The sequence below is a fragment of the Fistularia commersonii genome, chromosome 14 (assembly GCF_037954325.1).
Source record: "Fistularia commersonii isolate RoL2024-O1a breed Wild chromosome 14, RoL_Fcom_v1.0, whole genome shotgun sequence".
Taxonomy (NCBI): domain Eukaryota; kingdom Metazoa; phylum Chordata; class Actinopteri; order Syngnathiformes; family Fistulariidae; genus Fistularia; species Fistularia commersonii.
The window spans coordinates 10,103,548-10,127,723 of NC_141297.1; the positions used below are offsets into that span (position 1 = coordinate 10,103,548).

The following is a 24,176-nucleotide window of genomic DNA, read 5'->3' on the forward strand; positions in this document are numbered from 1 at the left end:
CAAGTAAGTGGAAGAAGGGAGCAGAAGATTGGCAGATTGACTGGTGAATTGGTGAGGTGTCAGCAGTAATGCAGTCTGTTTTATGCCACAGTTTCTTCTGCAGGGTGTTTGGGCTCGCCTTTGGAGATAGTTGGAGAAGCTTTGCCATCTGATAGAGCTGCTGCTCCTCTGCATCGAGAGGAGCCAGACGAGGTGGCTTGAGTAGATATTCGAGGTCAGGATGCCTCTGGGATGTCTCCCTTATGAAACGTGTTGCGTCATGTCCCAGTGAGAGGAGGCCCCCGGGGAAGACCAAGGACACACAGTAGGGACTGTGTCTTAGCCGGCCTGGGAATACCTTGGGATTCCCCAAGAAGAGCTGGATGAGGTGGCCAAGGAGAGGAAAGTCTGGGTCTCTCCTTTGGTTGCTGCCCCTGTAACCCGAGCCCTGGTTAACCATCAGAAAATATATGCGTGTATATACCTATCAATCAGTTCAGATCGCTATATATTGGGCAATAACGTATACATTAATTGTATGCAAAATTGTATACATTAGTTGGAACAGTAGAAAATTAAGGCAACAGTCTTGTTGTTTGGTTCGCCTTTAATTTTCTAATTCCTGCTCATACTTGCAGTTTGTTATATTACAATGGGTACATTTTTTTAGTCATGTACTAACACCAAACCATCATAGCAATTTGGCCACATTCATGTATGATTTAGTTTAATAAAATCTGCACCCTGTCTCAATGAAGACAGATGGATGGCTTCAAAAACCAGCATTTGCCCATCTCAATTAGGTATTATTTCCAGTAAATAACAGTCAAGTGCATACCAATCAATAGGTTCTGGAAAACTATAATGAATGTGAAAATGGAGACATGTGCTTGTATCTTCATGAAGACCGCTTCATGCAAATAGCCGATCTTTATTTTATATTTCTGTGTATGATGTTCGATTTCAATATGTTGTGAATCCGCAAAGCTGTCGTTGAGGCTGTTTATCTTTGACAACACATCACTAACGGTTTCATTCTCACTGAGAGCCTCAGACTATGTACATCTAAAATTAATTTTAATAAAGTTAATCTTTGTTTTTTTATTGTTTTCAGTCAAATTCACTTACAATGAAATTTAGCATCGGTCCATTTTGACCGCCAGGTGGCACAATAAGCACAAATAAGAAGCGGGTTGTTTCTTCTACCGGCTCACCGCAGGCAATCATAATGAATAAATGTTTGATTTGCGCCATCGTGATAAGTGGAATATATATATTTTTTATCACAAAGCAATTTACATCTCACGGGGACATTAAACCTCAGTATTAATGTTATAAGCGGTTCCATTTAATCAATATCAATTATTTTGATATTTGTTGATGATGAATAGCACAATTAGGAGGTGAAGAGAGGAGCGGGAAAAGGATGGGGGGCAGTCAGATGAAACCACCTCATTGTCACACAAGCTTATTACAGTAATTGGCCTTCAGTTTCGTAATTTTTGGAATAGAAGTCAGAGAAAGTTAAAAAAAATATATGTTTACTGGCGTTATCTTCACCATGACTTGTTCTGGGTTTATTTTCAATGTGACTGAATATTTTAGAAAGGGAAGTAATGGATTGGAGTGTCCCCAGCCACACCAAATTGTTCTGATTGGATATAAACAAGAAAACGTGATAAAAAAAAAGCCCTGTATTCTACTTCAACAGACATTTAATATGCTGGTTACAATGTATTTCTTGTGAAATTTCACATGTCTCGACATTTTTGCACTATTGTGGCGTACGACTCATAAACGCCAATAGATTGGGCTGCTCGTACAGCTCGCACCACCCTCGACGTGCCCGCGCAGGTGTGGCTCTCATGCTCGTGCCCGCCACCCCTCCCCCAGCCACAAACTACAAACCCTGACGGCGCGCGCCCGCGCTGTGATGCATTGTATCAGATTGTGACTGGAGAAAGCAGCGGACGACTCGACTTGACGGGGAAGCGACTCTTCACAGTGTACACCGAAAAACCCGACTGTTTGCCACATTTATTGCAGGTAAACAACTTTCTGGAATTCCGAACGCTCATACGATACTTCTTATTAAGAGTTATTTTTAAGCGGGCTGGGTTCATTTTTAAAGTTGTCGCGGCTTTGAGAGGCCGTGCTGCTAGCGAGGTTAGCCACTGATTGCTATGTTAGCCTTCCCCTCTAACCGACCTCAATTTTTATGCCGCTTCCGTTCTTGCCAGACAGTTGAGCTAAGGAGAGGCACTGCTTTTTTCTCACTGTACAAACCTCTCTACCGTAACAATGTGGACAGTCTAGCGACGGTAGTAGTCATTGCACATATAAGCGGTAGGCATTACCTGTACATAGCGTGATGTGAGAACACAGTCAAACTTAAGTAATGCTCGCAAACTAAACCCTGAAATTGGCCTAGCTTGGCCAACCAGCCGCTGCCAAACAATGACACTATTTTTCCCCACTCGCGTTTGCTGAGTGTCTAGCTCAAAGTCTTTTCGAGTCTGTCTTTGGAAGGTTCTCCTCGTAACACGTGAAATGTTAAGGCAAGTGCCGACTTCAGTGCGTGCTTGCTTGTTTTATATTCATACGTTTGACTTCTGCCGTTCCGGACATTTAGTGCGGTGTCAAAACAGCAGATGACAAACGAATCGACAAGCGATTTCAAGTTTTATGCTCTGGTTTTCCTCTCACCAAAATCTTCATGATGCCTCGGAGGATAGTTGCCTCTGGGAATTTAGATGTGTACTGTATGTGACGTTCGCTTGCCGTTTATTTGAATTGGGGCCACCCACCCCGTCTTCCACTGCGGACCCACTAGCCATCTGTTGCCTCTGTGATGACGCCATCTTTCTGGTGACCCACCCAGTGGCAAGCTAGTTTAAAAACAGTGTTAGTCTTGCAGCTCTCATGGGAAAGAGAAACAACTTTTTTTTTCTGTGGAGTATGGCGGGTTTTAGCATCTTAAATGGCATATTTTTTGTTATACACTTCATGTGCAATAAACACAGCCAATTATGTGGCTCTAGGCCTCGTACGATGTTGAAAGCAACAGTGTTCAGTGCAGTAATGTAGGGAGAAATGGCCAAGACAACATGGTTAACCTACAATACGAGCTTTATACATGAAGCCGTTGATACATTTCTAAGATATTTCACATCCACATATCACTCAAAAAACATCAACTGTTTCAGAAGTCTTATTCTAAAACCTTGTATTCCCAACCCACATCATTTTATAATTGGGAAAAGGCTTGACTCCAACTGCTGGAATTGATGTCATATTCTCTCGCAAAGAGGCGACCGGTCACAACAGGCGAGCTGAGTTTTGAGTACATGAAATGACAGTGAATTCCAATTTAGTAATTGTTGCTTTGTTCTGCCACTTCTATCGTTTCTTATTTAGCCTGCTAAAGACAGTGGAAGATGAGTCTGCCAAACAGCCTGCAATGCACTGATGTTTTCTTGCAATAATGAGCATTTGGTTGCATCAAATCTGTACATTTTGCCAAACTTAAGCTCAGTCATTTTCCTGTCTTTTTTTGATTAACATGTCAATTACCATCTGCATATGCACAAATGCCTGCCTGCTGAGGAAAGCAGTGCTGCAACACTTCCAGGTGTGACATGGACAAAATGTAGTGGAGTACGATAACAAAAGTTACCTTTATTGGCTTTTGGGTTTTCATCATAGAAACCTTCTTAAAAATATTTTAGGCGCTACCAGGGTAAAGAAAGGTTTTGAGCTTTATATATGTGTAATAAATAGATTGTGAAAGATGCCTAAGACTGAAGATTTTGGTGTCTCAATGATGTTGTTGCTAAAAAAACACTTGCAAGGACTGAGGTTCAATAAACCCAGTGAAGAAAAATTCAAATTCAATCTAACTGGAACTAGATCTTTTTTTCACAGGGTTCTATTCCCGTAAACAAGCAATGTCATTAAAAGAATATATCAACTTGTATTGAGTTTGTAGATTCAAATGCAGTCTGAGTGTTGTATTTCATTAAAGCAAAATTGAGAAGTTGTTTAAACACACACTAGTATCATTTCAATTTTGATATTACAAATTTTTAAATTCATTACCCTTATTTTTTATACACTTTATATTTCTGTTTTGTTCTATACAGACTGGTTTCTAAAGCTTGTATTACAATGAAAAATCCTCTTAAAACATTGCTATCTCTCCTCACAAGGAGTAATTTTAAATGTTGTTTACAACATAAAATTATGTTGTTTTATGCATTTTTTATGCATATTTTTATGCTAGCTATCATTTTACATGCAGTATATGTATCAGTCTTGACGTTTTTGTTAGTTTAGAATTAACAATAATGATCCTGGTTGGAATTCATCTTGATAGTATTTGTCCAAAGGTCAAATTATTCATAGCTTCAATATAATCAGACTGCTTAGAAACAAGGCACTGAGGAGTCATTTCCTGTCTGTGTTACATGTGTTTCTCCACCACCCCGCCCCTCGAGCCACACAGTACTACTCACTGTAATGAGAGAAATTACTGTGCACAGGTTATGACTCTTTCACCATAGTCATCATGTAAATATTGGAGTCAGAATATGTCGATTCATAAATCAATGGAAAACACGAGAAAATTCATTTACTCTTTAAGCCTTTTTCCTCTCATGGCAAAGATCATGGTCTGGGATTCCCGCTAACAGATAAAAAGAAATTAATCCGATTTAGGCATTAAAGTGTAAATTAAATTCAAGTAAGAGCCAATTTATAAATGGGTAGCCTTTTATAGATTTGGGTTCTGTTTTCAAATTGTTTTGTGTTGTCGTGTTTAAATTAGTACAAGGCTTGAGCCTATAGCACCCTTTTCTGTTACCTGGCATGAATACACACCCAGGAAGTAAGATGCATTTAAGTGAGAAGAGTTTTTTAGAGTGTGATGTATCAGTAGGTTCTAAGTGGGTATGACTGACTGAGGCAGAGTTTACATGATCTATCAAGGTGATTATTTTGTTATTCCAAAGGTTGTAACTCGATGGTAGCGCAAGGCCCATAAAGCGCTGCCTGACCATTGTTTTAAGAAAGTCTCAGAGATATCTGGGAAACTTGTTAGTCATCCAGGGCTTAGTACTCCTCGTATAATCTTGCCCCAGCACCTGGGCTTGTTAAGATTCTTGGAGTGTGTAGGCCCTCATCTCAGAGGCTTCAATTTGGATGTCAAAACAACTGAGAACCGGTGAAGCCGTTCCAACTCTAGTTCTCTAGATTTTCACACAACTACTTTATCAAGTTAAGTCTGTTTTTCATGAACCAATTTCATGATTTGGTTTTAGCTAATATAAATTTATTGTAAATTCTACACATGTGAAATTGACATAATCAGGTTATTAATCAGCCAGGTTATTCAAGTACCTACAGCATGCAGTTTATGTTCCAGTGGTTAACATTATATCCAGTAGCTCACCCACTCATATCTATTCCAACAAACCTACATGCTTCATTTTGGAACAGAGGCTGGAGTTGATGAAACATGTTTTTACACAACTGATTGTATCAGTCCAACCAATAATGCTACATGACTAAGTTTTCTGGACTGTGGAATCATCCACAACTAGGATAACCATCGGATACAATTTAACTAATGGGATTCACACACTGATCCTTTTTTACATTTTTTTTGTGTTCAGCTGGTTATCTTTAAAAAAATGATGGGGTTGATTGATTTTTAGATGTTTGGAGGTATGTAAACACTTGGTAGATTTCAGGTTCACAGCCCACAAACTGTATGGAACTCAGTCTGGCTTCTGTCTTGTCTGATGATGCTTTTTTCCCGGTAATTTTTAGTTGAAAAACTAATCATGTTGCTTACACTGCAAAACCAGCATGTAATAAAGTTGAACTAAAAATTAAATATTAAAGGCGGTTTACCATCTAAATATATCTGTTACAGCGGCTGGACTCACCCATTGGTGTGTCAATCACCATGTAAAACACTTGAATAAATGTTTTTTAAATTGCAATATTGTCTTGTTTAGGGTGTCTCCTCATTAATGTCACAAAGTCATGCTTTTTTCATTTCTTTACATTTTTATTAAGGAGGTTTTACATGGAACTTTGAAAAAGGTTCTGTTTAATTTATTTGCATTTGTATGTATAAGCACGATTCAACGTGTCAGTTGGGTTTCTTGCTCATTGCCAGGTTTGTGTCTTTTCAGTTTTCCTTGTCAAGTCACATTTGACACTACTGGTGTGTTGGAACATCTATATCCACATGGAAATGCTAGCTGCGACAGTTTCTGTAAAATCTGGATCCATTGCAACACTTTTGATCCATGGGATTGTGCTCCTGTCAGTGCTGACGTGAAAAACCTTGGCTGGAAGACATGTGGTTTTGAAACATATTTTTTGGCTGTGTTCATGCTTGCAAGTTTGACAGTTTCCCTGCGGTGGTTGTAACGCTGTTCAAGGGTCCACACCTGTATTTTTGTCTGTTACTCAACTTGCCCTACAATTTACAAGCAATGCATATATGAGGCTCTGAAAAGATTTCATTGACAATTGTTGTGTCAAAGTGCCTATACTTAGCTCAAGGTCTTCTCCACAGCATTGAATTAAATACTGCATCAACATTTGTGGTTTGCAAATAAATAAAACACCAAGCTCATTAGCTACTGTTTTCATCAAGAGATGACAGAGTCCCGCAGAATAAGTGACAAATTTAGTCCAACTCTGACCTATTAATGGATACCAGCTCATCTAGCAAAAAAGTTACATTGATGTCATATAAGGGTAAATAGTGATGGTGGTATTAGTCCCCTAGTGTGAGCCTCCACATCTCACAGTTAACACACAGAGAAAGCTGGAAGCCTCACTGCCATTTGCTTAAAAGACAATCGTCAAAACCTTAAGGGGACATAAACCTTTAAAAAGAAGTGGGCTTTATAATTCTTTTTGCAAAAAGACCTTATTTGGCCACATACATCTCAGCAGGTCACTATTGCAAATTCTGTTATTGTAGCATAAAACCTGCTTGACTTGTAAACCACAAAATAACGTGACAACTTGGGTTTTGTTTAAAAGCATAACGCAGAGACAGTGACTTGTGGTGTGTTGACAGTGCCTGCACAGGAAATGCACATTATAACATCATATTTGGAGTGACAAGTACTTTTTGAGCCAAATGTTTCTGGTGGCACACCGAACCAGCTCACAGTCACTTAACCCGGGTTTGAATACCAATTTTATCCTCATCCATATGTGATTTTTGCTTTGAGCAAAAGGGTTGTAACTTTGGTTGACTCACCTAAACAGAGACTCTCTCCAAAATTACATCCTAGTACCTGTGTTTCCACCATGATATACTCTTTTGTCTTGATAATAAATTGAAGAGTTCACTCAGACTATTCCCTGTTACAACAGAATTTCTTATGTTGCCCTTCACCTCATAGATTGAAACTCTTAGTGAATGTTTTTCACTGTTTTACACTGTGTTGAAGAGAAGTCTTTGCTAACTTGCATATTTATATTTTAAAAGCTCTGTTTTGTCCTGCACCATTCCTGTTGGTTGCAATCAGCTCAGAAGAAACTGCTTATAAGCACTTAGGTGGCATTCGTTAAAACGAGGGCACGTTTTTACACACTGGCTGGTCAACATTGAACAAACTACGACCCAAGGCTACAGCTGCCCTGTTTTTTGTCTCTTCTTCTTTTTATCAAGTGTTAGAGGGAATGGTCTAATATTTTTTGACACCACTGTCCTACTTCTATTCATCTACCATTTAAAAGAGGCTTCCTGCAAGTCACAGTGCTTTGGTGCAGATCAGGGTTGATGGCTAATGGTGGACAGGACAAAAGGCTTGAAATTTAAAAACGTCTTTTTATTTGGTTTAAGTTTGTATCAAAAGTATTTAATTATTGTATTAATTCAACAAACTCAAATTACCGGTAGGCTTTTCTATCTTGCCCTAATTGTAAGAGAGTTCATAGTATAGGGCTCTTTGATATCCGTGATGCAAAAAACAGTTTCACATTTAGATCTGATGTCATTTAAGCTGCCCTGCTTTCTGTTGTTGGATTTAAAGACAGGGTTTATCTTGCTCCCCCCTCCATTGTCTGAGCAGCCACCAAAGAAAGTAATGTAGATCTAGTGAATCTGATGAATTACAAGGATTTGATTTAGTTGACTTGGAATGGTATTATGTAAACTCAAATAGAGCCGATAAAATTATCTCACCACCCTTTAGTAGTATTCATGTAGAAAATCAATTTCTACCTGTTATTCTGCAAACAGCCTGGAAGTATGGATTCTTTTGCATGAGGTTGATTTAAAACATGCAAATAGAAATTGTCCTAAACAAAGTTTATAAGACACAATACACTTGAAGATTTATTTTCCCATTCTCTCACACAAAAGTTATGTGCAGTTATTGATGATCTGGATTTGTTGCAGTGCTTCTCAAGTTCCAGAGAAGCTCCAGATTCAAACCTGCAGTTCAGGTGATTCACTCCAGAGGAACGAGAAAGGTGTTTGTTGTCCACCACATCTCCAGCTTCATTGAAAGAAAGGATGTCACTAAAGCTCATGTTATGTTTCTGTTTTTCTTCTCTCAGGTAGTGTTGTAGGATATACTAATTTCAGAAGGCATTGCAATACCCTGCCTGCCCCAAAGAAATCCTTTGAGGATGTTTCAACATAATCTTTCACTGCAACAAATTTCTGTCCTCAATTTTTAAATATTATCACTTTATAAAATTCATGTATCACAAGGGTTTTTTTGTTTGTTTGTTTTTTTATGTCAGTCTAGTACCTCCTTACTTCTCTGAAGGTTGTTTATGCGCATGTCATTAATCAGAAAATCTTGGGAAAAGTATTGGCTTAGTTCTTGGGCAGACTTCTCCAATTAGATTTCATGTAGTATAGACTCCCTCTAGAAAATAATCAATTTCACTGCTGTAGTTTAAGACCAGTAAAACCAGGGCACGTCACACAGCCCTACAGCCTGCGTCTTAAGCAGAATATTGTCATTGCTGACTCTCAGTACACCAACTGATCAATTCCAGGACTGAACAGTTTTTCCCTCCTGTCAACTTGTGAGATATATACTGTATATCCAGTAGGGACAGGGGCAGCGAGGTGAAGTATTATTACAAATAAGCTGCGGCTAGTGACAACCATGTCATATATTGTGTGGGGGGTTTTTCTGGTCAGTGTTTTGTGTAGAGTTCGCACATCACATGTTGGGATCGCACATAGGTTTTTACCACTTAATATCTAAAGTGTTTAACTGTCAGAAACCTATTCTTACCGATACACTTTGTTTGAATACTTTGATTTTATTATAGATTTATGAAACGAATACTCTTATAATTGAAAATTAGAACTCTTAAGTTCATCAATCGTGGTCTTTCAGTTTTGCTGATTAGTAAAGGTTAGGGCTGCAGCAGAAATTAGGGTTAGATTTCATTTCTCTGAGTTATTCATTGTTCTGATTCATTTTGTAAGCACACAGTACATGTACTTTGCTATCAAAGCTGTTGAAGGTTGTGTTTCTGCTGCAATGCCAGCATGACAAATGAGGTGTTGTTTGATGTTTGCTTAGTAAATAAGACTGTGCCTGAAGATGGATGTATGAAATAAAGCTTTTTAGACAGAGTGCCTGCTTAGTGTATTCAGGGAAATTGTGATTTTCCTGTTTTTTTGTTTGAATTGAATTTGTGGCAATACATGGCAGTCATTTTGTTTGGGTGTTTTCAATGGCCTCTGCAACAGAAATTGAAATTGAACCTGGCACTATTGTCAAGACTGAGACCAGTCAATGGAAGCCCTCCAACAATGACCCATGTCCCCATTTTCTTTTGGTTTGATGTTTCCATTTTTAAAGTCCCAGTCACTCTGTTGGTAAGGCTAAATACAAGTGAAATTAAAATAAAAGGAAAATATATATTTGTTTTTTTCCCCCTTTTTTTTTGTTTTTATCAAGACCCCTTATCCCTTTGGCCAATTGGAGGTCTGGCAAGGTATACAGGAATAAACTGACATTACTTTTCATTACTTCTGGTAATACTGAATGCTACATGGCTTTGGTGGTATCAAAGTTTAACGTACGTTTATGTCTATGTCTTGTAAGGAATCAAGCTTGGCTCAGTCACCAACAGACCCACTATCACTGTCATGTCAATGACCAGTTTTTGGCTTTGATTATTGTCTTTGCACTATAAAAATCCTAATGCATAGAATCCACATATATAAACCTTTGGGAAAGTTATCAATTTTCCATATCTCCTACACTGCGAATTTTAGAGCCACGATAAATCTGTTTTTAAACACCTGTACATTCAACTCCATTTTTGCTGTTTGTTGTCTTTTCAGGGATGGCAGCCATCCGTAAGAAGCTGGTTATAGTGGGGGATGGCGCATGTGGGAAGACCTGCCTTCTGATTGTCTTTAGCAAGGATCAGTTCCCAGAGGTCTATGTCCCCACAGTGTTTGAGAACTACGTGGCCGACATAGAGGTTGACGGCAAACAGGTAACAGATCACGGTTTGTCTTCTTTCCTCTAAAATGTCATATTAGAGGGCACGTCCAAAGTCATACGTATTATGTCGATTCTGGGATTTTATTTAATCAATAACACAGCTCTGTCCTTTTAAAATGTAATTTTTATTCTAAGGGAATGATTTTCACTCTTTTCGAAAGATTGTGTAATTTATTTGACTTTCATACACATTCATGGCAGATTGCTGCTTCCTTGGGTTAAACTGGCAATTTGGTTTATGGTATAAAAGCTTTATTCCAGCAATGTATTGGTTTTCAGGTTAAGATCTTCTTGAGATTATTGATGTGGTTCTTCTGTTTGAACTCTGCTGAAAGATGACTTAAACTGCACCTTATCAGAAGTCTGTCAGACTTAGCAGCTCTCTAGATATTGACTACTGAAGTAGGACTAGATTATTTTTATAACTGCAAGAGTCCAATGTCTTTTTTTTTTTTTATTTATTTTTTTTTTTTTTAACTTCTAGTCAGCATGTGTGATGCACTGACCCCAGCCCACATCCTGACCTAATTTTCAATTAATTGCATTGAGTCTTCATCGGTTTATTGATTTCTAAGTCCCTGTGCTGCTCTGGAAGTTTCTGGCCATAAGAATCAAACATCTTGTTCTGGTTTAAATTCCACATTTGGCTTTTAGGACACTTAGATGTTATTTGTTTTACATGTCCTTATATAAATAATACTTAAATAAGCTTTACATTATTACTTTGTTGGTTTTATTTGCCATTCCTCTTTTCCTACATTTCAAGTAAATTTTAAAAAAGTGTTTTTGACGTTAAGCTATGTCTTAGTAATTGCCTATTTAATCACTAAATGTTTTTACATGTTTTGTGAATAACTGTCACTGAGATAAGTGTACCCCACTGAATAATGAAAAGATGTAGTAAAAGTATTGGCTGTAAAGCTGTAGTTACATTAAGTCTGACATTATTTTTTTTCTTTGTGGCATGACAGCTATTACTACACCAGTAACGATTATTGAAGATAGTAAAAACTGTACAAGGCAGTTTTATAATAAACTCAGTTGTGTAGTGACTGCAGCTTGTGTGAATTATCTTCAATGGGAGAGTTTTTCTTATGTATATTTTTACCATTATGCCTCTTCCTCTTTCTCTTCACTGTGATTTGTCCCACTCATTCTAAATGTGTGTATTTGTGTGTTGAAGGTGGAATTGGCTCTGTGGGACACAGCTGGTCAGGAGGACTATGACAGGCTGAGACCCCTCTCCTATCCAGATACTGATGTCATTCTCATGTGCTTCTCAATAGACAGCCCTGACAGCTTGGGTGAGGACAAACTACACACTCAGAGGAACAGCCACACATTCATACATGTTGCAAAAACTCTTGTCTCCACTGAGCACTGCCCTGATCTTTCCTTTTCACAAGAAGTTATTTGTGGTCTCTGTTGATTTTGTGTTCATCCTGTTGTGCCTCCTGGTTCCATTTGAGAAGGAACTGCTTACATTTACATACAGACACGTGCAAATCGTTTGTCATGCCTTGGCAAGCAGCCAAGTTGCTAATCTACAAGTAATGCATTTTCCCTCATAAAGATTATGAACAGCTCTTTCCTTGTTATATGGAAATGTATTCACATTAAATTCAGCAATAAAAGCTGCTGATAATTGAAGTGCCACAATTGAATGGAGCAAGATTTAAGTAGAGGAAAATGTCGGTTACACTTGTTATAAAACGAAGACTTATTGTACTAAAGCTGTCCTTCGCAAATTTCTCTACATGACTATTCTTCAGGCACTAAATTCCTGTTTTTACATGTTTTTGCTGAACAAGGTTTTTTCCATGCTTTTCCCCCAACAGTTTGATGAGCGTGTAGATATGGGGGGTTTTCTATCTTCTTCTTCTGTTTTATCTCTATAATTTAAAAATGACCATAATTGCTGACTGCCAGGAAATGTCCTCATTCAAGGACATTGTCAATTTGTCTGGTGTTTTAATGGTTGTTCCTATGTGTTGGTATGGTTTTGTGCTTAGTAATAGTGAAACACACAGACAGGAACAAATGAGGTCACACAGCTCCTTTTCTTGGGGGAGGATGAGCTTTCTACAGAATGCTCTGTTGAAGCAATATGCTAAGATTTAGAGTCATATCCCATCAAACAAAAGTTTCCCTCCAAAATATTCACAGAGACCTTAGTATTCCCCTCACATGTCTTCATCCACCTGCACTGATTTGACTAGTATAACTGCATGAAAGACATTTTTTTTAAAGCAGCTTAATGGGTAATTCAAGTGATTATTTTGAATGTCAAGATATGCTAGACATTTCAATAGATGCACAATGACTGCTTATGGTTGTCATTGCCAGGCTAGCCTGAATTTTGCAGACGTTATCTAATCTTGAGTTTACTATTTCTGGTCCCAAATGCGCAGAAAACATTCCAGAGAAGTGGACCCCTGAAGTCAAACATTTCTGTCCAAACGTCCCCATCATCCTGGTTGGAAACAAGAAAGACCTGCGCAATGATGAGCATACACGCCGTGAGCTAGCCAAAATGAAACAGGTACGTTTTCTTGTGGTTCAATTAAATCTTAAAACCTAGAACATATTTCAAAGTTTTTTTAGACTTTAAGTGTCCTAAAGATGTAGGTGATTATGTTGCACAAATAATTTTGCTATTACACTGAAGCAGCTCAATACTTAAAATGCATGGCTTGGTAGCCCTCTATAGGGTATAAGGTATAAGAAGAGTTCCTACGTAGTAACAATATTTGTAATATTTAAATGTCAAACAAAACAACAAATTGATGAATCAGTGTCCAATTATTTAAGAACTTTGGTAAATTTGGCTGAAAAGCAATTCCTGTTATTCAGTTACTGTGGCCATTGAGGATAGATTATAAAGCTGTAAAAAATGGTTTCCTGCTGTTTTATGGTAGTAACACTTTGAGTCTAATCTAATCATGGAATATAGAATTAAAATAAAATTTGGGTTCTCCTTCCAACAGGAGCCAGTGAAGTCAGAGGAGGGGAGGGAAATGGCAGGCCGCATTGCAGCTTTTGGCTACATGGAGTGCTCTGCTAAGACCAAGGACGGTGTCCGAGAAGTATTTGAGATGGCCACCAGAGCGGCGCTGCAGGCCCGTCGTGGAAAGAAAAGCAATAAATGTGTACTGCTGTAATGTGGCAGAAATATTTGGACTGTTTTCACCCTGGGTTGCTGTATCTAGGGCCAGGGCTTGGGAGGGACTGAGGGATTATTAGAAGGGAGAGGGAGGGCGGGAGGGTTGGGGAAGAAAAGACTGCAGTAAATGACTACCGCTGTAAAATGGCTGTCTGTTGGACTGGGTTTACCCTGCAGCTTGGGTTTGGGTAAGCTTGGGTGGAGGGATGTAGTGGATGAACTAGGATGATTAGGGAAGGACAGAGCACAAGACAAGGGTTGAATACCATTGGGCTCAAAGGTAGGAATTTTACACCAGCCTCAAGTCAATTGCTGGTGCAGTTTGTTGTTTCAAAAAGCCACTTCCACTGATGAAGGTCATTGGAGATCCTGGTCCATTCCAAAAATGGAGCTCCCTAAAATAACAAAGGTGAAGTTTCCTGCCTAGATGGAGTAGCACATGTTCAGGGGTCCACTGACAGCATTGTGAGGAAGTAGCTCTGTTTAGCCCGAGGAGAACCGTTAAGTCTGTGGACAAACAATTGGGAAGATTTATTGCTTATAGGTGTGACTATGGTGACAGTATTCGTCCAATCAGGTCAGAGGGTGTGTTTTATTTCATACCCACTCATCATAGATCAACTAAGAGTAGTATTGATTAAAAGCTCCCCAGATAGGTGCCTTGGAATAGTTTGAGAAATGTAGAAAAGTTGGCCACAAGGGTTTTTTCATAACAAGAATCAAGTGGTCACGTGACACCAAGTGCTAGGATCTTGGCACTCTATAATGAGAGGAATGTGGATCTACATGCTCGCATGTCCAGCTCACTGGTTAATCCCGTGCTTACACAAACACAGTGAGCCCTACTTCTAATAGCAGGTGCCCTATTATCAGAACTATCTCAAGTTTTAATTAAAAGCCAGTTGCTGTCAGTGGGATTTTGAAATGTAACTTCTTTCGATGTTAGACACAGAAGTGTGCTAGAGGCTGCGCAAACTCCTGCCTTCACCTTCATTGTCCGGGACACACATAACAAAGAGCCACTGGCTTGCAGCCTCCATTTGCTTGTTTGTTATATGAAAAGAAAGAAAAGCTCGAGACAGAATCAGTGGAAGTGGCACATGACTCGCGGTCCTGCTAGATGACAAAGTAGCTTCCGGCCCTGCATCGCTCAACCAGCCTGAACTCTGCTCTCAGCTCAGCGCTCATCCCTTCCTGTTCCACATAGCTGACTGCTGGTGCTCATTCTTCCCCTGGTTTTAGACTGGGATCAAGAACAAGACAGGAGAGCAACGTGTTTACATGCACACCACTGATCTCTGAAATCAGGAGGAAAAACTATTTTCCTTTTGGGGGTGGGGTGGGGGGGTGTGTTTTGTTTTTTATGTAGGCATGTGTGTTATAGATTGAGAATAGGTGCTTGGATTGGACCATGTTTTCCACCATGTCTGTTTCATCCAGAATACTGTGCATGTAAATACCAAAACTGTCAGGTTTCGCAGCCAGATAGATTTTAGGGCAAAACATGCAGTTCTACAGCACCGACAAGCAGACGATATATTTTTTCCCCTATTTGGGATATTTTATGTACTATTAATTGGTTTCAATTCTAAACAAATAAAAATGTAATGCAAATAGCCAGTTGGTTAAGAGCCACCAGCTCTCTCCGACATTTGTGTTTTACTGCCAGATTTTGGCTCCAAAAGAATTGAGCCCTCCTGTTCTTCTTCCAGGTCAACAGGGAGGAGCCTTTTCCAGAAACATGGTCTTGTTGTTGTCTCTAAACTTTTTTGTTTCCTGCTTTTAAATTGTTGTCTATCAGTATTTCAAAAAAGAGTTGTAAGACGAGGGAAATGCTAATGTGCTGTTGCTTTAGTTTTATCCTTCTATCATGCTTTACCTAAATTATTCTGATGATTTACAATTGGTTGTTATGACCCACCAATCATCCCTGCCAAATGCTGTTTTTAGGCAATAGGGATAAAGGCTGGCCTCGGCTGCCTATTGTTAGTTTTTAACAGAAAGAAGTTTTCTTTTTTTTTCTTAAAGAAGCCTTCTCATGTACAAACCATTATTGTATTTTAAAATCCCTTTTTTGGAATGCTGAAGTGATGTAAACAAAGGAACAGGAAAACCAAGCTGTATGCAATGTCTGTAAATATGAAATGTGGGTTTGTTCATACTAGACTATACACACACAGGACTGGAAACTGTATTTGTAAACTAGCTTTGGTTTGTGTAATAAATTACTTTCTATAACGCTCTGCTCTAATCATTGTGCTCTCAGTTGGGATGGGAATAGCTTTTAGAGTCAATCAATACAAATTTGTGCAGGGACGATAGGAGGTTTTATGAAATGGTGGGCTGACTTGTATTCAGATTAAAATCTCTGGTGACAGACCAACTAATGAAAACAGATCAACTGAAAATGTGAAGTGTGAATTAAATGTTTTAAAAGATTCCTCTTGGATTAATAGAAAATAGTGATTAAAGTATATTTAAAGAATTCCAGCCCAAAGTGATAAACTTTGTACATCAAGGTACCCGATGTACACACTACTAGATTGATGAACCTGATCACACTTCTCAGAGAGAATCATTCACGCGAGAGGTGAACAATTTTAGCAATCTGGAAATCATCTAATATTACATAAGATATAATACTTCAATGATACTCCATTTTACTTTTTGGTGAAACTGTATGTCTGTGAATTAAGACTTAATTATTTCACTAAGCTTTCCCAAAATACTAAGCATGCTTTTTTTCCCCATTTAATGAAGCACATTATGAAAGAAAGTACATTTTAATAGCAGGAAAAGCATTAGCTAAACCACATACATCATGCAATTTTGTTGTGTAGAGTAACTTGGATTTTTTTTTTTTAAAGATTTAGTGAATTTAGTGTTGTTTTTATTTTGCTTATTTTACTTTTTTACTTTTTTTTCAGGTTTCCATGTAAATTTTGTGACCCTGTCACATCTGACATTTTGGCATTTTGGATTTCATTTTGAAATATTTGGAATAAAATAATCTTATGTCAAATTACCATTTTGTCGGCTTGTGCTCCTGGACTTTTCTCGGAAACCATAAAATGCTAGAGCGCGGCAGGTGGGTGTTATCGTGGGTGTAGCATGATGGTGAGGATTTAGCCCGTAAAAAGTGAAACTTTTTTCCTTTTGTCAAGCTTCTTTCAGATCAATAAAACACATTACATGTTCTCAATTCGCCTCAAATCTGTGCCATCAAATCCCATAATTTCAGGACTGTTCATTGTCAGTACTCAGTGCTGGGCTCAGTCCATAGCTACATCCGAGGATCATGGCTCTGTTGCCCAGTGTAAGGAGACAACTATCAATAATAGCTTTCCAGTGATGCATAAAGCATGTTTTTTTTAAATCTTCCTATAATAAAAATCATCTTGCAGACCATATTGATTGGATGAGAATCGAACACAAGCTATTCTGATTATAAACCACGTCCAGCAAGCTGTGTGACACACACACAAAGTGATCCAGGGCCGTAATATGAGTTGGGCCTGAAAAACAAAGTACCACACCAACATGCATCTCTCACCACCAGCGTGAAACCGACAGCTATTTCTGTTGTTCAGAAACGCTCTCAAGAGGTTTTGCGTTGGCAGATCTCTCTGCATTAACAACATTTTGCCTCAGTGGCTACTGCTGAGATAGACTGACAACTATGAGAAATGAAATGACATTGAAACTTTGATCAAATGAAATCAAGTAATCCCACTTTTATAACGGTATCAATGAAAAGATGCAATATTTAATTTGTGTATTTCATTTGATCTTGAAGATTTGCTTTTGCAGCCTTGCTTGTGGACTATTTATTTATTTATTTATTTATTTATTTATTCATTTACTGTTTATTTATTACTGTATAAATTTATTACAAATTGCAATTTAAATATTGACTTAATCAATTTATTAATGTTGGTGTTGGTGGTGATGTAGGATTGAATTTCAGCTTTACCTGGTCATTTAGGAGTAAAGGTTGTAGCAATTACTTTGAAAAACAGGTGGATGGGGGTAAATAAAACATGAATCTGTTTTTCACTGACCTCCAGAGCAGTGTACAATGCAAAAGAAAACAGCCTTCTGGTGAAAAACTCAGCACAAGAATGTTCTACACAGCAGAGGTCAAAAACCCCACTATGAGAAGAAAAAAACATTTCTTCACACCAGTACATTCCAGGTTTGCCTCATGATTAAGAGTGGAAAGCAACATCCCACCACTTAGAGGAGCATCAGTCCCACCTACATGCGCGTGCCCATGCATGTAGGTGTGTGTGTGTGTATGTGTGTGTGTGTGTGCGCGCATGTGCACATGGGATGCAGTGGAGAGGACTTCACCCTGCGTGGGATGTTACTGGATGTGGTGGAGTGATATCCAGAAACCGAGAACATATGCAGAATGTGAGGCAGTTGTGTAAGCAACAAGTATAGCAACAAGAAAAACAGTACCATAGTTCAAGCTGAGTACTCACCAAAGCCTCGATAGTTACAGTATATCACAGACTTTGGCTCCTATGTATATGAATATGTTATAATCTATTTGATTCAATACATAGTGAACATGTTTAATAAAATACAAGGAAGAGGTCTTACCTATTCTTCGCATTATAGCTCAATTTTTACCAGAATATTGTATCTTGGATTTTGGCAATTTTAATACACATTTACACATAAGGCTCAAATAATTTTCTGAAATAATTGTTGACAACTATCATCTTGCTATAGCTATTGTGTTATCACTAAAAAATTGGCAAATAGCCTAAAACAAGCATGAAATTCCCAACTATTCCACTCAAAATGAATAAATATTTAAACAAATAAATAAAACTGACATAGTAGGCAAAAAAGTTTCTTCAGAAAGGCATAATATATATTTTCATGAAATGTTGGAAGAATTGATGTTTTACACATGATGTCATGAAATGTGTTTATCAGACCAAAGCCTTCTGTGAGCATTTTGAATATGAGTGCATTTAGATGTCCAGTGTATCTTCTTCTTCTTCTCCTTTAGGCTTTTTTCCTTCAGGGGTCGCCACAGGGGGTTACTACCGTTCCACCTGGACACACAGTATATCCACTTTCCTTCTCTGCATCATGTCGACCAACTCTCTACCTTTTCCTGTCATAGTCCCAATATTCAAAGTCCCTATTCTCAGTCCCAAATTCTTGCCTTTCCTCCTCTCTCTGCTTCCAAACACACCTTCCTCCTCTCCTTCTTTGACCTACAGTAGCCCAGTTTCCATTGGTTCTCTGTAGGTCATCGGTACCAATGGCTGTCGTTGTTAACCTGGGCCTTGGCCGATCCAGTTCGATCTGGCTATTATTACTGATACGTTTGATGTTTTGGTGTTTGATGCCCTGTGTATTTGACATGTCATATATTTAATGATCAATATCAATAGCGAAGAAAGGGCATCAGAACATCTTGATATCCATGTTATTTTTTCCAGCCATTTAGAGATTTTCCAGCCTCCTAGGCCCCACCTAAGTCCCGGGTTTCTCACTTTCCTGGGTTAAACCATAGTTTCCACCTCATTATGTTGGAAAAGTGCCTGGCCTGACCTTGGGCGCTTTCCGTGGGTGACTCGTATGTGGTGGGAGGCGCATGGATGAGCTGATCTATGAATTGGATGGATGGCAGGCGGGAACTTCTAATGCAAGGTTACACAAGTAGGGAGTGTGTATGTATGAGTGTGTGGGTGTGTGTGGGTGTGTGAAGGGAAACAAGGAGACAGCGTGTGAGAGAGAGCATTTTTTAACCTGACCGTAGATAAAAAAAGAAGAAAAAAGATTTGACTACTAACCAGAACAAGCACTTCATATGTTGGTTATTAATGTACGATCAACCATTAATAGCCCATGCGTACATAACAGTGGTGGTAAAGGGATTATGGAAACCAATATCTCATCATTTGTTTGTGATAGTGTTTATTATTCAGGTGAAAATCTGTTGGAACAACAGATTTGTTGGCTCTGTTGGCTCATTTCATACACGCCTGTTTGCAAGCGTTTAAGAATAAGAATAAGAACAACTTTATTTATCCCGAAGGAAATTGTTATGCCAGAGTTACAAGTAAAACATAACAATTATAAATAATAGTAGAAAATTGTATAAACAGTAAAAAAAAAAGAAAAAAAAAGGGGGGGGGAGAATAGGAAATACAAATAAACTATAAAGTGTCTAAGTAACAAGTCAAGGCTATAAAGTGCCTTAAGTACCAGGTAAAAGATAAGGAGTGCAGAAGAGTATGAAAAAATATTGCACATGCAGCTGTTATAAAATGAAATATTGCACAGTTATGAATATATATACAGATAAATTATTACGATTTACAGTAAGTGGGTGAGATGACTGAGTTTACTGCGATGTATAAATGTCATTAAAAGTTACTGCCCTAAGAGCTTCTTATTTGGTTGCAGAAACTTAAGACTGGGCTCGAAGAAGTAGCTGCGGCCTCTGGCTGCAGCATTTCAGAGCCAAGTGAGTCAAAGAGGAAGGAAGGGAGGAAGGAAGCTCGTCACTGATCCTCCACCCAACCCAGAGGCCCCACATCATGAGAGACAAAGCTTTTGCGCTAGTCTGACACTCGTGAGCGACTGAGCTGAAGGGGAAGCTGCGGAGATTTTGTGAAGCTTACTCTCTTTCTGTCTTTTTTTTCCTCCACCCTCACCCCTCCTCTCTCGTCTCCACCCTCTCTCTCGTTCCTTCTCCGTGTGAACTCGCAGCTCCTCCGGCTGTCGGCCTGAGAAGACTACGGCACTACGCGTCCTCGCCGCCGACTTTATATACCGCTCTATTTTTAGCCCCTCTCGAGCCCAACTATTTTTAACCAATATGAGCTCATCAGCAATCCGATTGGTCCAATGGGATCGCAGTGGGAAATGAGGAAACTGTCCAATGGCAGGCTGGGAGGCAAAGTAGAGGCGGGTTATACAAGACCCCATTATCTGCAGCGAATATGCCACGGGATTCGTAAAGAGCGAAAGACTTCTCACTCTGCTATTTATCCCAAGACTTTTGAGAGGCGTGTTTTTTCATGGGTAAAATTCGTTTACTGAAAAGGCGACCCTTTTGAATGGAAATTTCCAGATTTTCTTCTGATATTTACTAATTATCTTGCTTTGAAATTACTTCAACCCTTTCTAAATTCCGATTTAAAACTAAAAACAGTTTGAATAGCAAAGAAAATGGTCAATTTCAATTGACTTTTTTTGTTTCTCTGTCGAGATTATTTGCAGTGCAACTCTCAACAACACATCTCACCCATTTAAAGAGAATCTGTTTGGTCTCTTTCTGTGTAAAGCTTCTGAGACCGCTCAATTTCATTACATTACATTATATTACAGTCATTTAGCAGACACTTTTATCCAAGGCGACTTACAAAAATTGCAATTCAATAACCAAAGATCCAAAGTACCAGTAGCCGTTAATCAGAAGTCACCACTCTACCAAATAGCCATCTCAAAACCACATAAATACATACATTCATTTCACCCCGGGATCATTGATTCTGATTCTGATTAACTGTTTTTTCAATGCATAGTTTATACCTCTTTGCATAATATCCCAATTATTTATTATGTTATCATTATAACATGATTACTGTAAACGTTTTTTTTTATTTTTGTCTACTGATCTGGTTTCATGGAAATACGACGTTCACTGTATAAGGAGGTCAACAGTCTACAGTTTCCACTGTCTCATTACTTACATACACTGTAGATATTAACAATTGACATTTTGAATATTTGAATCCATGAACGGGTCATCCTTAAAAATAGAGGATCTTTGACAATGACAGTGCTGATGGGACCGGCCTCTTTCTGCCTGAGTGTATTTTTTGTTATGACTTTGGTCGAAGCCTATGGCAAGATTTTACCCCACGGATGTGACTCATCCCTACACCCACCTATTCCGTTGTTTCCATAAAGTTTATTTTTAAACACTGAACACAAAACACAACGCCCGGTGACATATGTGTCACTGTGGGACAATTTAGTTTCATCTCAGCATGAGAGACAGGTTGATCGAGTGACATAGAGAGAGCTAGAAGCATATTCTGGCCCTCTGTATTTCTACGAGCTCACAAACGATGCAAATACTGTACGTGCAATTTGATTATATATATGTATATATAGCTCATTTCTCAGCCGCAGTGCCGAGTCTTATCTCTGCTTCAAGATTTCACCGCAAGCTTGTGTCGAGTATATTGCGCGCCCCCGCCAGCCGCGCCCCCACACAAAAGGTTGCGCGCACACGCTTATTCTCTCCCCGCTGACACAAAAACTCCCATGAGGTCTGTTTACTAAGACGATGCTTCATTTAAAGTGGAAGTTTTCTGTGTCAAAATATCACAGTACAGTCGTGCTGTCTCATTACTTACATATTTAGAGTACATACCTATGTGGAATCGTCTACTGCAGGATTTATTAATCAAGAAACCACCATATGATACAAATTTCAAAATATCAAAAGTATGTAGTCACTTTATTGTCATTCTATTTATATTGTTGTTTAGTTCTAGTTGTGTATTTTTAACCCTTACTGTTCCTTGATGTTGCCCATTGACATCTCTAATGTTGTTGTTTTCTGCCCTCTAGTTATCTGCTGTCTATTTACTCATGGATTGTTTTTTGTCTTGCAATCTATTTATTTCCTTTTTTTGACATTGTACCATTATAGGGAATTTTCCCCATGGGGATCCATAAAGTTTATCTTATCTTATTTTTCCTCGTAACATGCAGTCCCTCCTGCAGGTAGGGAACCCGGAAGTGGGTCATACGATAAATAAATGATCAACTTGAATTCATACAGTAGATCGGTTTAAGTTTGTGTTACGGTGTCGTAATGGATCGTTTGGTCAAAAAGCAGCACACTGACATATTTTTCCTGCAAACAAACGACGGACGCTAGGTTTTGTCTCGGATCAGTAGAATGGACTGGGTGTAAATATGAGACATTCAAATCAAAACGGCTACATGTGGCGTTCAGTTGACCCGCATATTGATTTTACATTGTACAACATTGACATCTAGTGGCAAAAATACAACATTACGTAAGAAATACGTGAATACCTGAACACGTCTGGGTGGCGAGAAAAGAAAGAAAAAACATTTTAAACATTTTTTTAACAGCAAAGAAAAAAAAAAAGAAACCCCAAACAAACAAAATAAGGTTAATGAAGATTTGAAGATTTGTACACAAATAATGCCATGACAAATAATTCAGAGCGATTTAAATAGTAAAACTATATGTGAGAAGAAAAAAGATTATATAATCAAATGAATGCAACATATTTTAATGGCAAAATGGTTTTACTATTGTCACACTGTACCATGTTTAAGAGGGCCAAGCAATTATTTTGTCTCACACAAACATGTGTATGATCATGGGATTGAAACATAACATTTTTAAAATGATATTTCCTGTCTCACATTTGTTCACGATTGAATATTGTAGCATTTTAGTCAGGAAAAACACCGGATTGGCGATAAAAGGTCCATTTAGTCAGCGGTAGCTGTTGTTGCCACACAAGCCTGCAACAACCCTATCCTGCCAAATCCAGGTAAACCCCCCCAGAGTTCCTTGCAGCCCAAACCACACCCACAAAATCCCTATTAACCCCAGAATCCCACAGCAAACTCATCAACTTAAACCCCAACATTCGTGACTCGCTACAATATTATCTTTAAATTTGAAGTTTGGGGGTACCAGACTTCTGTTCGATGACCACATTGGGTGTAGGTTAAAACGTGATTCTACCCTGGTGCAGTCACACTGGCTTTTGCTCATGCTAAGGTAAGGCCCTATATTTTTTTGTAGTCATGTTTTGATATCAAAATAAGTTGTAACATACTTTGTCGGCCATGAAACACAATAGAAATGTATCAAGGTAGCATTGGTCTGTCCCATTCAAGGAAATGTAGCATCTAGCTTTGACTGCCAGCTCTAATCCTCTTTTCAGTAGATATTTGATAACATTGAAACACCCACATGCTTCCCTTGAAGTGATTTATTTGTTATACTTATGTTGTGTAACTTTTTATATTGAAAACTAACAGAGAACTTGTGGAAAAGAGGCTTTATTTTTTCGCTCTCTAATCCAGGAATATTCTCAGGCACCCATTGATTCAGAAAGCAAACCCTCACTTGTGTTTGAATCCATGCTGATATCTTTTCATGCCTGAGAACATGAGGTGTTATATAATGCTAAAAGGGGGACATAAATTCTGTGTACCTGAACAAATAAAACTACAAGGTGGCACACAGTGCTCATTAAATAAAACACTGTCCTTCCGATCATTAGAATAGGGAATGTGCCTGAGCTAATGAGTGTGTTTGTGTCTATGTACCTTCAGACACAATAGCAGCGGAAAGATGTGAAAGCAGTAATGATGTCAACAGCACACAGTCGGTGAATAAATCGGAGACTTTTTGTTCGGAGAGGTTATTTGTTGTAATTAACAGGTCAACTGATCCTATTGACAAAAGCCACGAA

General features: G+C 38.5%; 1 protein-coding gene across 1 annotated transcript; it reads left to right on the forward strand.

Annotated features, from left to right (window-relative positions):
* The first annotated feature begins 1,885 nt into the window (after positions 1 to 1,885).
* On the forward strand, positions 1,886 to 14,733 carry rhoab (ras homolog gene family, member Ab). Its single transcript, XM_086159205.1, has 5 exons — positions 1,886 to 2,025; positions 10,334 to 10,491; positions 11,683 to 11,803; positions 12,911 to 13,041; positions 13,487 to 14,733. Exons 2-5 carry the CDS (start codon positions 10,336 to 10,338, stop codon positions 13,658 to 13,660), a joined length of 582 nt encoding a protein of 193 aa, XP_086015331.1. The 5' UTR covers positions 1,886 to 2,025; positions 10,334 to 10,335; the 3' UTR covers positions 13,661 to 14,733.
* Positions 14,734 to 24,176: the final 9,443 nt, after the last annotated feature.

Excerpts from the sequence above, each read along its gene's own strand:
- rhoab (XM_086159205.1), top strand. The coding sequence starts at position 10,336 with ATGGCAGCCATCCGTAAGAAGCTGGTTATAGTGGGGGATGGCGCATGT. Across the intron at positions 10,492-11,682 it reads TAGAGGTTGACGGCAAACAG|GTGGAATTGGCTCTGTGGGA; the intron begins GTAACAGATCAC and ends TGTGTGTTGAAG. Across the intron at positions 13,042-13,486 it reads AGCTAGCCAAAATGAAACAG|GAGCCAGTGAAGTCAGAGGA; the intron begins GTACGTTTTCTT and ends TCCTTCCAACAG.